Below are 13,654 nucleotides of genomic sequence, written 5' to 3' on the forward strand. Positions count from 1 at the left end.
GGTCTAGGCCCGAAACGTCAGCCTTCCTGCTCCTATGATGCTGCTTGGCCTGCTGTGTTCATCCAGCTCTACACCTTGCTATCTCGGATTTTCCAGCATCTGCAGTTCCTATTGGCTGTGGAGGTAGCCAACAGATTATCTGCTCTCATTCATTTGTATAGTGCCCGTTAGGAAAACACAAGGTGACTGGTTGCTCATGTGAAGCGCTGTTTCTCTTGATGACTGCCAAAATAAGAAACTAGTGTGACAATTGGTATATTTTTGATTAGTGCATAATAATGTTTGTAAAATGCATTTTAGTTAGTGTTGCCTGGCGGCTTTAGAACAGTACACATCTCTTTAGTCAAGCAAGAAACTGTTTTTTCTGTTTGTTTTGCAGGCAGAAGGAGCTGGTCTCCCCATTTCTATTGAACTGTGTGTAGGAGCCCTTCGTATTCAGTCTAATGAAAATGCAGAGATGAAGATTTCTATCTGTAAAACCATTGCCTGCTTAATGCCAGATGACCTTGAAGTCCGACGTGCTTGTCAGCTTACTCAGTTCCTGCTGGAACCTACAGTGGACGCCTACCGTGAAGTTGAAAAGTTATATAAGCAGCCTGATCAAAAATATGATGAGGAAAATGGCCCTATTCCCAATTCATTACACTGTGAACTTCTGTTGGTTTTGAAATCCCATTGGCCTTTTGATCCAGAGTTCTGGGATTGGAAAACACTCAAACGTCATTGTCGGGGGCATCTGGGAGACCAGGCTGGTGCCATTTCAGAAGATGAACTCAGTGAAGATGAATTGGATGGTAATGAACTCTTTGATCAGATGAGTAAAATTCCAGAGATGACAACTGATGGAAGAGAGAAAGATGGAGAAAATCTAAACAAAAAGAAAGAAAGAGTGATGTCTGAGAGATATTATAGATGGCTTCAAAATATGTTCTTCTGTGTGCTGTGCAAGAAAGATTATGTTGTAGCAAGAATTGTACATCATGCGAAGACACATATTAGGGATGGGATATTTTCTTGCCCTGTTTGTGCAAAAAAGTTTAAGAGAAAGGAACAGTTTACTCCACATGTGAAGGAACATATAAAAAAACCGAAGAGAGAGAAGAAACAGAAAAAGAAACTAGAAGCAGCTGAAAAGTCTTTGCTTCCGGTATTAAGTGCAGGTACATCTCCAAAGCAGCAACCTTCTGTGGATGAAGTGAAAGGTTTGGCCAAAAAAGAAGTTGAGGAAAATGACTACATAATCTTCAGCGGAACTGACTCAGTGGAAGAAGGTCAAGGCAATGTGCCCAAAGCTGAAGTAGATGGAACTGTTGTATCACAGTGGACAGAAAGTTATCCATGCCCAGGAACAGATTGCTTGAGATCATTTAAATACTACAAAAATCTCACTGCCCATTTGAAAAACGATCACTTGGACAATGATGAAAATGTGAAACATTTCCTTGAAATGAATAACAGGAAGGCACTGTGTAAATACTGTCGGCGTCATTTTGTCAGTGACTACCATCTTAAAGCTCACTTAAAGGTACACTCTGGATTGCAGCCTTACATTTGCATTCAGATGGATTGCAATGCAAGCTTTCAGGCCTTTGCTGATCTAGTGAAGCACAGAAAACAGCATAAAGAATTCCGATCAAGATGTACATTTAAAGGTTGCAATAAGGTTTTCAGTGGATCTTGCTTGTTGTATCACCATGAGGCTCAGCATTACAGGGAAGCAGCCTATTCCTGTAACTTATCTGGCTGTAAGAAATTCTACTTTTCAAAAAGTGAATTTCAAAATCATCTGCAAACACATGGCATAACAAGACTGGAAGATTTTGAGGCCAAATTTCTGAAAAAAGAGAGTGACACAACAGAAGGTCTGGTTGATGATGGCCCTAAGCTCGTGACTTCAGAGGAGCAACTCATTCCCCTGTCTGACAGTTCCACAGAAAATGCAAGTGAGACATTGAATGAAATATCAGAAAGATCTTCAGAAAGTTGCAGCTATTCTCTGCCCCAAGACATGGTTAAAAGGGAAAATGAAGCACAATACAGCCCAAGTGATTCACATTATCCAGCGGTACAAGGTACTGATAGTGCAGATTTAGGCTTTGTCAGCAAGAATCGATCTGGAGATAGTAATCAACAGAGTGCTTATTCCGAAAATCTGCTTGTACCCTTGGAAAAGTTGGCATCATTTAAAGAACTGAGTGACATTGAGGATATGATGAAAGCAGCTACCCTTCATCCAGAAATTAACAGGAGCCTAGCTAGGGACAAAGTCCCAACTGGAGTTGGAGGTAGCTCTTCAGCCTTGAATAAGCTTGCTTGTGGGATTGATGGCTGTATTATGATGTATGCCTTGACAAAAGACCTGAGGAAGCACATCAAAACGGCTCATCCAAACTACTACAAGGCTAAGAAACGAATCGATAAACACCGCAGAGATGTTCTGAAAAGTTCTGCATCAAATCAAGTCAAAATTAAAACTGAGACAGGACCGCAGGCATCACAATTATCGACCTCACAGGGGCTGGAAGGTGAGTCAGTACCGCCTGTAATTGAACTTTCTGGAGGTCAAAGTGCTTTGCTCAAAACGCAGAGAGCCAAGAAGCCCAAGAACAACAGGAATGCCAAATGGCCTGCTATTTTTAAGGATAATAAGTTTGTGTGCTCCAGGTGTTTTAAAGAGTTTTCGAACCCCAAATCACTTGGTGGCCATCTGGCTCGCAAAATAAAATGCCCGTTACTTGCTGAGAATAATGCAGGGACCACTCCTATAAAGCGGTATGAAGGCCAGTCTGCAGGTGGTGCCAGCTGTGCTCCTCAAGTGCCAACTCTGGAAGAACTTGTAAGAGCTCTGCAGAAGCTGCAATTAGATAAATCTGAAGTGTTTAGAAATGAAGTGATGACATGTGCTTCCACTTTACCTTCACCTCTGGCAAAGCAGCCTTCTACACCGATCCTCACCAGCGATGCTTCTGTTTCGGCACCTTCGGATAATGATTCTCAGTTGCAGCCGCATTCTCAAGAACTTTTCCAAAGTGATTCATCTAAAGAGGATTCTGGAATCATTAAGCCATTTGTCTGTGACAACGAAGGATGTGCCTTTAAGGCAATGACCAAAGATGGCCTCATAAACCATTATGTGAAAACTCACAAGTATTCTAAGGAGAAGGTTCTTCAGCTAAGCAGGTTTCAACTCAGGTTTGCACCATTCAAATGCCACATCTGCCTAAGAACATTTACAAGAAAAACTAATCTTCGAACTCACTATAAACAAATGCATAGGTTCAGTAAAGAGGACATGCAGAAAGGAAAGTTTTCCTATATAAACTGTGTTTCTGTTCCTAGCAATACAAATCCACAGCTGAATGTGCCAAATATCATAATTAAAACTGAGAATGACAGTTTGCACTTGACCGAAGAGACTTTGAACCGTGCTCAGAATGTCACTGAAAGGCTTGGTTTGTCTGAGAATCCTGGGCCTATTAAAAGTGAAGAGGGTTGCCGTTACCCAATGAATGTTTCCCACCAGACGAAAAGCTTGAATTCATTTGGAGATGATGGACATACACACCTTGGCACAGTGAGTGGAAGTTGGCGCCACACAGAAAGTGATTCAGAGAATACAATGAATGAATCTTTCACTACTGAAAGGGAATGTTCTGAATCCACAGAATCTTTAAAGTCTGAGGAGATGCGTTTGAATGGTAGCATGGAATCTAGTATGATGCCAGATAGTGCAGATGATTCGGAATCCAAGGAAGAAGGTAGAGGAAGCCGAAGAATTGGTGCTAAAAGCAACTTGTGCTACATCTTGAATAAATATCACAAACCCTATCACTGCATTCATAAAGGCTGTTCTGCAGCTTTCACTGGCCAACCAAATTTGATACGCCATTACCAGACTGTGCACCAGTATAACCGGGAACAAATGTGTTTAGAAGAAGATCAAAGGAATGCCAAGAAAGACAATACCAAAGTGAAGAAAATCTTCAAATGCAAATTTGAAGGTTGCACCAAACGCTTTCAATATCCTAGAGTACTTCTGAGACACTACAGTGAAATTCACAAGGTTGCAGGTGGTGAAACTGGGAAGTATGCTTGTAATCAACCAGACTGTCTAGCCTCTTTCAATGTGTATAGCAACCTAAGACGCCATCTGCAACAAGCTCATGAGATTAATCTTGAAGTCAAAAGAGAAATCCTGGGTGATTTACAGTTTAAGTGCAGCATAGATGGTTGCAGCCGCACTTACACTATCCGCTCCAGTTACCTGCGCCATGTCCAAAGACAGCACAAAGCCCACTATAAGTCAATATTAGTGAGACCTCGCAAGAACTTTCAGTATGATCATAAGCCTAATTTGGAAAGATGCGACCTCAGCCATCTAATTGATAGAGGTGCCCATAGCTCATCTATGGTTGAACCTGATAAGTTGTTTGGGCAGGAGCATCTCACTGATGAAGACAGCTGTGGCTCTGCACTACTAAGTCAGCCTAACCTGGAACGAATCAGTGCAGACCGTGTTTCTGATGAAGGTAGCAGTGAAACTGAATCTGATGTTGAGCCTGATTTTGAAAGTTACCAGAAGCATCTTGACTCGTACAATTCAGCGATAAATCATGAATCTAACTTTGAAAATCACAGTAGTGGAGATCTTGAACACAAAGGGTTGAGAAAAGCAGCAGGATTGGAATCTGATTTAGGAAAGGGCATTACTGAACATCATTCTGATGACACAAGTGACTCGGTGCCACATGAGGTGGATAGTGAGAGAAATGAATCTTGTCTGGCCATGGATGGTTCTGTTGTGAATGACTCCGAAAAGGATCCGAGAAAATTGGGCAAATGTCGAGAATTTTTGTTGAAGAGTATAGAGCATGGATTTGCCATGTGCAAAGTGGAAGTTTTGAGGGATCAGTTTCCATGCATGGTTGATGACTGTCAAGCAGTTGTCCTAAGCCGACGTAGTGTTTTGAGACACTATAAGATACAGCACAAGATGACTGCCAAATATATTGAGCAGAACATTAACACACTCCTAGTGTGCAAGAAATACTCTGATCCATCACTGAGTGAAAAATTGGGATCTGACGCATCAAAACTCACCAAAAAAGTGGTCTCTGAGCAAACAGAGGAAACTCCAGGTTGTAGTGTTCTCAGGCAACAAAATGGAGAAATACCTGTGAAAACGGAGTTTAAAATTGAGCATGAGCAAATTGGAGCAGGACACCAGTTGCATAACTGTAGTGTAGGAAATGGAAATGATAGTCTTTCTAGTGGTGGAAGTGTACTGTTCCCTGGGAAAACTTTAAGTAGTAGTTCTGCCACAGGAATGACAAACCGAAGTCCAAGCTTCAAAGAAAATGTTGCAAATCGGGCTTTTCTGCCTAAAAATGGAGGGTTAATTACAAATTCAGCAAAACAGAGTGGAGGCCAGAATAATTCAGTTTTCACTAAATTGAAGCAGCCTTTGAAAAGAAAATCTGAAATGGAGTCACAGAGAACAAATACCACTTTGACACAGGGCTCAATTTTTGGCACCAAAGATGGCCAACAGAGCCAGAACGGTCAGCAGAAACCGTTTGACTTGACCACATATAAGCCTATAGGATTTGAAGCATCCTTCCTGAAGTTTATTCAAGAAAGTGAAGACACTGAGAATGATGTTGACGAAACATGGCACTGGGAACCACCTAAGCGCTGCAAAAAGTATAGTTCACAAAAGAGGGAGTCAGCAGTTAACGCTGGATCGAAAGAATCGACAATGGAAAACTATAAAGAGTACAGCTCAGACTGCAACAAAAATGACTCTGTACATAACAGTTTTCCAGCAATTGAGCCTCTAATTTCACCTGGGCAGTCTCCATCTTTGGAGAACTTACGAACAATATTGGATAAGGCACTCACAGACTGTGGAGATCTAGCCTTAAAGCAACTTCATTTTCTTCGCCCTGTAGTAGTCCTTGAAAGATCGGAGTTTTCCACTCCCCTACTAAAACTGTTTCCAACAAAAAAGAGTGATGAACTCTGTGTGGGAAGTTCATAGAACTATGTGTATCTATTGTGCAAACTGAAATCACTATACTGTAACCTATATAGAGCAGTGAAAGCAGTGCTGCAGTGAATAAAAAGTGAATACACCTGGAACTTCCATTTGGGAAACAAAACCTTGGTTTGTTCTGGTTTTTGTGCATGATTGTGTGTGTATATGGAACAAGTATTAGGGTACTTATTGGGGATTAGTAGTTCTTACTAAAAGAACTTGACTTGAATGTGCACATACTGGTGCTCTTCTGTAATATATTGTACACTACATCTCCTTTATGTATGGGTTTTGAGATAGTACACACTGTCAATTAAATGGCAATTTTTCACAAGACATTGTATTGATGGATTTTATCATAAATTGAGTTGTATTGATGCATTTGGGGGAGAAAAAGCACATTGGTCACCTAATTGATTTCTGGGGATCAATATAGTCTTGATGGTTAAGTTATCAATAAAGAAGATATTTCTTGTGCTGCAATAGAGCTTCGATCAACCCAATTTTAAGTTAAATCTGTTGTTTATTCTGAAATATTATTGCAAAGATATAGAAACTAATTTCTCAATTTATACAAATACTGTGGCTTACTTTGTTTTTGTAAATTTCCACCTGTTCAACTTTTACTTGATTTTCTACACAAGTTGACTTAAAATTGATCTTAAATGGACTCTGTTGTTTTATTGCTATAAATGGAATTTTCCCTTAGCTTACTAATGTGAAGCTCTTCTTTTGTGGATTTCACTTAAAATGCACCAGTAGACCACTGCAGCATTTTCCTGTGTATTTCAATTAATTCCGTTCCTGCTGCTATAGGTCTTGATAGAGCAATATGTTGAACGTGTGTTGGGGATAGTAAGAAAATGGAAGGACGTTACCTTCCTAATAAGTGATTTTGAATACTGCTATTCTTACTCTGTAGATTTTACAGTGGGATTCTAATCAGTTTCTATTGAAATATTTCTCTTGTTAAATGGATAAATTAGACTAATCCTGTGGACCCCTAAAGCACAGCAAAATTTATTCAATACAAGTTCTTTGCTCTTGGAAAACATTGCACGATTTGGGGTTTTGTGATTCCAAAACATTGCAACTTGATAAAGAACGCTACATATTGCCAATAATATATTCAGGAGCAAAAGCAGAGTTGCTGGAAAAGCACAGCAGGTCTGGCAACATCTGTGAAGGAAAAAACAGTTAACGTTTCGAGTCCGGTGACCCTTCCTCAGAACTGCCGATAATATATTGTAGTTTTTCAAACTTGCCTGTTATATCTGTGAGCACAGTATTTTTCACACATTTGTAGGAGCTTTCATCCAGAAGTTTGTGTTTTGGGGATGATGACTTTTTTTGACACTGTGTAAACCTGTTAGCAGCTTTTGGAAGTAAAAGTCATTATCAGAATGCCAGTTGATGTTTGAGGACCTTCCCAGCGAGCAACTTAGAAGTGGTGAAATTGAGAGTTGCGTTGAGGTAGAAAATCAGTCATGATCTGAATGAATAGCATGGTAGACTCAGCTGAATAGCCTACTCTTGTTTCTACAATAATATCTTAGTTTCTTTGAATATTTTAAAGTGAATTTCCTGGACTATTGCTGGAAATTCTAAGCAGTACAGGAATAAGTTGGGACTGAAAATCAAATCTATGATAACTAGTTTCAAAATGAAAAAGTAAACTGAAGATCTTTACAAGCTAGCCTGGTTACAGAACGTCATGTATATTAGTTATAAAAAATTACTTAATGCAAATTTGAGTGGAATTCTGTTTTTAACCTAATTTTGTGATAGCTGATGGAGCTACTGAGCTGTTAGTTTTCTGTTAAATTCATAAGACTACAATTAATGTTGGATTGACTCATACTTTGAAATCCATTAAACTAATGGGATGCAGCCTAGTAAGTTCAAAGTATTAAATTTTGATGGGCCGTCCCAACAAATGGGGTAGTATTTGACCTAACATGCTTGTTATGTTTCCAGTTGTATAGCTTGCTTCTTTTTTAGGTACTACAATGCCAGCTTTAAACAAATGCATTCATGTACGCTTTGCCAAGTTTTAACCAAAATGCAAATGAAAATTTTAAACCTCCCAAATGGACAGTAACACACTAATTAGTATTTTAACTTTTACCTGAAGACTGAAGTGTTTTATTTCACTGCATCTTAAATGTCATTGCAACAAATTTCAGGCAGGTCTTTGCTCTGTCCAGCTTTGCCATCAGATTATTTCCTTGCTGTAAGATGTCAATCATCTTGTCTCCTTTTCTAATTTTACTGCTAATAAACTTGCAGACTGTAAAAAATTCATTAAATCCACATTCTGCCTTTGTATAGTAACACTTTTTAGTTGGATTTCCTAACCGTAAACCATTGTCCTTAAACCGTAAATGCTCTGCTTGAAAAGGATAACTCCAACTTGGTGGGACAAGAGGCTGACATTTAAACTAATAAAATAAGAAATTATTGTGTTCAGATTGATTGATTTCCACATTTTCTCTCTTTCCTGTTCGTTCTGTCTCATTCATTACTTCAGTCCGCTCTCCCACTACCACTCCCCCCCCCCCCCCCCCCAAAAAAAAATCCACCTGGTACTTTCAAACAATTGGAGCTTTTTTAAATTTGTTTGTTCATGGGTTGAGAATGACGCTTGCTGGACCGCATTGATTGCTCATCCTAACTTCCCTTCAAAAAGTGGTGGTGAGCTGCTGCCTTGAACTGCTGCAGTCTGTGGTGTAGGTACACTCACCATGCTATTAAGGAAATATTGACATATGATTTGATTAATAACAGGAAGTTGATTTAAATGGAATTTAAATACTTGATTTCATCTACTGGTACACAATAGTAAGCCTTAAGAAGGTGATCACTCGTCTGTCTTGGTGTGTGTCTGTTTCTCCTCTTCCTCCTTTGTCTTCCACCTATTTTTTTTCCAGTGTCATCTTCAGCTGCTCTGCCTTTTCTTTTTGTATGGGTGTCACTTAGTGGGGGGAAAAAACCAGCCATAGCTGTAGACTATATGTGGGTTGTAGAATGAGACAGATGTAACATTGCCTCTCCTTTCCATCACTTTCCTCCTCCGCTTGTTCTTTCATTCTGATTCCTTTTTATTGTTGACATCTGTTAAGTGAAGGGAACACTTTTCTTGCTTTCTTGCACCATTTTCTGAGACGTTCTGAATTGTTTCTTCTTTCTGCATCCTCTTGCACATTTGTATTTTTCATTTTGAAAGGCTTATCCAAGACACGCAAACAAAGTCACAGCAGGTATATAATGAATATAATTTATCCATCACACCTTCATTTTATTGAAAAAAGTAATTTGACTAAATCACAGGGGCACTTGGATCTTTCACAGATTTTTCAGACAGAGAAATGTAATCATCTTCCTCTGCTAAAGAAGGTAGCATGTGCCAATTTGAGGAAATGTTTCTTCTGCTGGATACTTTACCTGTGAGAACCCTGCAAATGATATGTAATACTAGGCTTTTCTCTCCCTCTCTCACTTGACTGTTCAGTTTAAAAGTATCAAAAGAAAACTTGACTTGTTTTTGTTACTTTTTACATACAAAGCAAAATTTATATAGTCACTGTCTGCATTCTAATTTTAACTGAGATGTCACTTTCAGGGATATATTGGAGGATAAAAGCTTCAGTTGATGAAACCAGGACAGTTTTGTCATTTATATTCATTCTTGTCTTGAGCTATAGGTGAACAAATTATCATAGCCATTTTACCACCCTTAGTTTTTAACTTGTATGAATTAGGAGAAAAGTTAGAATTTCAAACATTACTGTGTGATGCTATAGCACCTCAGTTTGTTGAGCATTTTCCAGCATACTTTGTGTTGGATGCTTAATCTGAATCCTACAAGTTAACTCTGAAAAAGAGCTTAAGGAGTAACTGATGTTCAGGGTGAATCTCAGTTGCTGATATCAAACTCAGCAACAGTTTTGAATACCAAATATTGGAAAGATTTTTTGAAATGGTTTAGAATTCACTGATAGCTGCTTCCAGGGCTACCAAAGCCAGCTTCAAATATATGATAAATCTAGGTTCCTTACTAACCCTGTTCCATTATCCTTCGGTGTATTCCAAATAGATCATCAAGTATTCAACTGCAGTTCGGAGTATAACACTGGAGTTACTCAGCAAGAATAGCAGAGAAAGAAACACTTCCAAGTTTCAGGCCACTGACCTTTCATCAGAACTTGTATTGACCTGAAACATTGTTTCTATTATTTCTATTTCTCACTTCTCGGACATTCCTAACCTGCTGAGTATTTCCACAAGTGATTTATATTTAGTCTCCAACTTCAAAGCAGTTTGGTTTTGTACCAATTTATAGACTCGATCATCTAAGGTGTCTAAAAGAAATGTTTCCCATTAAACTAACCAGCCAACTTGCCCGCCCTTCACATATTCTACAATTCTGTTTCCTGTTCAAATCTGCCATCATTTTTCACTTCAAAATAAAACCAGCCCTTGGTCCCACCATCCCTGCAAATGCTTGCCCCATATCCAGCTTCATAGTTGTCTTCCTGATTCTTGAATATGTTGCCATTTCTGAAATTTATGTTCATCTTTGCTGGAACTCCATGGTTTGAATCCCTTCCAGAGGGTTATGCAGTTAGAAATGACATCTTTGTGATTTGTCACAAAATTAAGCAACTTCTACTCGCTTCCTTTTCAGCCTGTCTGCAGTCAGAGATTTACAGTACTGAAACAGGCCCTTCGGTCCAACTTGTCCATGCCAAGCAGTTATCCTAAATAAATCTAGTCCCATTTGCTAGCAATTGGCCCAAATCCCCCTCAAACCCTTCCCATTCATATACCCATCCAGGTGACTTTTAAATATTGTAATTGTAGTAGCCTCGAACACTTCCTCTGGCAGCTCATTTCCATAAACGCACCACCTTCTGTGTGGGAAAAAGTTGCCCCTTGGGTTCCTTTTTATATCTTTCCCCTCTTAAATCGATGCTGTCCAGTTTTGGACTCACCCTACCCTGGCAAAAAGACCTTGCTTATTTACCATATCCATGCCTTCATGATTTTGTAAACCTCTATAAGGTCACTCCTCCGCCTGAAATGCTCCAAGGAAAATAGCCCCAGCCTAATCAGCCTCTCCCTATAGCTCACCTCCAACCCTGGCAACATTGTTGTAAATCTTTTCTGAAAGCTTTCAAGCTTCACTATCTATCCTATAGCAGCGTGACCAGAATTGAATGTAGTGTTACAAAAGTGGTCTAACCAATATCCCGTACAGATGCAACGTAACCTCTCAACTCTTATACTCAATGTCCATAACAGTGTGGAGCTAGAGGAACACAGCAGGTCAGGCAGCATCAGAGGAGCAGGAGTTTTGATGTTTCGGGTCTGGAGCCTTCATCAGGACTGATGGTCGGGATAAAGGGTCCCAACCCGAAACATCGACTCTCCTGCTCCTCTGCTGCCTGACTTGCTGTGTTCCTCCAGCTCCATACTGCATTGACTCTAACTCCAGCTTTTGCTATCTCCTATACTCAATGCATGACCAATAAAGGCGAGCACACCAAATGATGCCTTCATAGTGCTATTTACTTGCTACTCCACTTTTGAGGAACTATGAGCCTGCGTTCAAGGTTTCTGTTCAGCAACACTCCCCAGGACTTTGTCATTAAATGTATAAGTCTTGCCCTGATTTCCCTTTGACATGCTTGACCGTAGTATATGTCTCTAATATATGTCCACTGCTGTCTACCTAGGAGTGGTTGCTGTCACCTAGTTACATTCTTATCTGCTTAATTGTGACCAGAAATCATTTGCAATGGCTTCTCTGCTTGCTTTCCAACTTGGGTGTCTCTAAGGATTTATCCATGACTCCTTCCTATTTCTATCCAGATGATCCTCAATAAGATCATCTAAAAACACAGCATCAGCTTTCATGTGCTGATGACACCGAGTTCTATCATTTCTCATCATCCCCCTCAACCCTTTCACTGCCTAAATTATTGGAATGTTCAAAATTTGGTCATGGGTAAGTAGAAATTTCTGCTGATTACATATTAGGAAATCAGGTCTTTGGTCCTTGCTGCAAAATTGTTCACTAACTACTCACCACTTCCCTCAACCTGACAACAGTCTAATGCTGAATCAGACAATTAGCAACCTTGGGTCTTGTTTGACCACCTATCTCCACCTCTAATATCTCTCAACAACACATTGGCTACAGCTTATCGACTAAAATCCTTGACAACACCTTCGATAACTCAACACTTGACTATTTCACTCCTGACCAGTTTCCTCTAAATTTGTCATCCAAAATATTGCTGCCAATGTTGTAACTCGTGTTGTAATCATATTCATCCATCAACCTGTGCTTATTAATCCTATGATAACAAGGTGTAGAGCTGGATGAACACAGCAGGCCGAGCAGCATCAGAGGAGCAGGAAGGCTGACATTTCGGGCCTCGACCCTTCTTCAGATTCTCCAACATCTACAGTTCCTACTACCTCTGAAAAAATTTTAACCCCACTGTGAAGCCTCTTCTAAGGATGTGTACCGTGAAGAAGTTACCCTCCTCCCTCCGGAAAAACATTTCTGAAGAAGGGTCTCGGTCTGAAACGTCAGCCTTCCTGCTCCTCTGATGCTGCTTGGCCTGCTGTGTTCATCCAGCTCTACACCTTGTTATCTCAGATTGTCCAGCATCTGCAGTTCCTACTATCTCTGAAACAACCTTATTAATCCTATACTGACTTTTGATTAAGTCTTGTATTAATTTTTAAATTCTCATTCCTGTACAGTCTTGTGTTTCCCTATCTCTAATCTTTCAGGTTGCCACACATTGCTGCCATTAAGTTGAGAGATGACTGAGCATGTCGCAACAGAATGTTCTTGGAACAAATACAACAGTAGATATCAATTGGTCAATGCTGTCTAATGCATCTTGAGACTAATTGGTAAATCTGTCAATGGCTTTTCCAGAAGAGGTTTTTAATAAAGCTTCAAGTGTGCTTCTGAGTTATGTTTCCAGGGATTGTATTTGAGGTTAAAAAAAACAATTAAACAACCAAAGTCACAGCTGAATTTTTATATTTGTCCTGGCTAGGAGAACTTTGCAGCCAACACTGGAAGTAACGAGCAGTTTGAGAGAGTGATAGATGAGCATTTTTATATACTGACTTTCATAGACTCACCGATAGCACGGAAAGAGGCCTTTTGGCCCAACGATTCGACACCAACCCTTGGAGCATCCCACCTAGAAATATGCCCCTAATCTACACATCCTTGAACACTATGGGCAATTTAGCATGGCCATTCTACCTAACCTGCACATCTTTGGACTGTGGGAGGGAAACTGGAGCACCCAGAGGAAACCCACGCAGACACGGAGAGAATGTACAAACTCTACACAGACAGTCACCTGAGAGTGAAATCGAACCTGGGTCCCTGGCGCTGTGAGATAGCAGTGCTAATCACTGAACATCGTGCCACCCCAGATGTCTCAAAAGTACTTTAAAGGCAATTAAGTACATTATGGTGCAGGCACTCTAGTAGGAAACAGCAACCAATTTGCAAATAGCAAACTCATCAGTATTGTAATAGTGAGATAACAAGGTGTAGAGCTGGATGAACACAGCAGG

At 40.0% G+C, this 13,654-nt stretch overlaps 1 protein-coding gene across 1 annotated transcript; it reads left to right on the forward strand.

Moving 5' to 3' along the window:
* Positions 1 to 343: 343 nt before the first annotated feature.
* On the forward strand, positions 344 to 6,371 carry LOC125481900 (zinc finger protein Rlf-like; the record flags this gene model as incomplete). Its single annotated transcript, XM_048593841.1, has 1 exon — positions 344 to 6,371. A coding segment is annotated over one exon (5,697 nt), but the record flags the coding sequence as incomplete, so codon positions are not given.
* Positions 6,372 to 13,654: the final 7,283 nt, after the last annotated feature.

The sequence above is a fragment of the Rhincodon typus genome, unplaced genomic scaffold (genome assembly GCF_021869965.1).
Source record: "Rhincodon typus isolate 14 unplaced genomic scaffold, sRhiTyp1.1 hic_rhity00004192, whole genome shotgun sequence".
NCBI classification, from domain to species: domain Eukaryota; kingdom Metazoa; phylum Chordata; class Chondrichthyes; order Orectolobiformes; family Rhincodontidae; genus Rhincodon; species Rhincodon typus.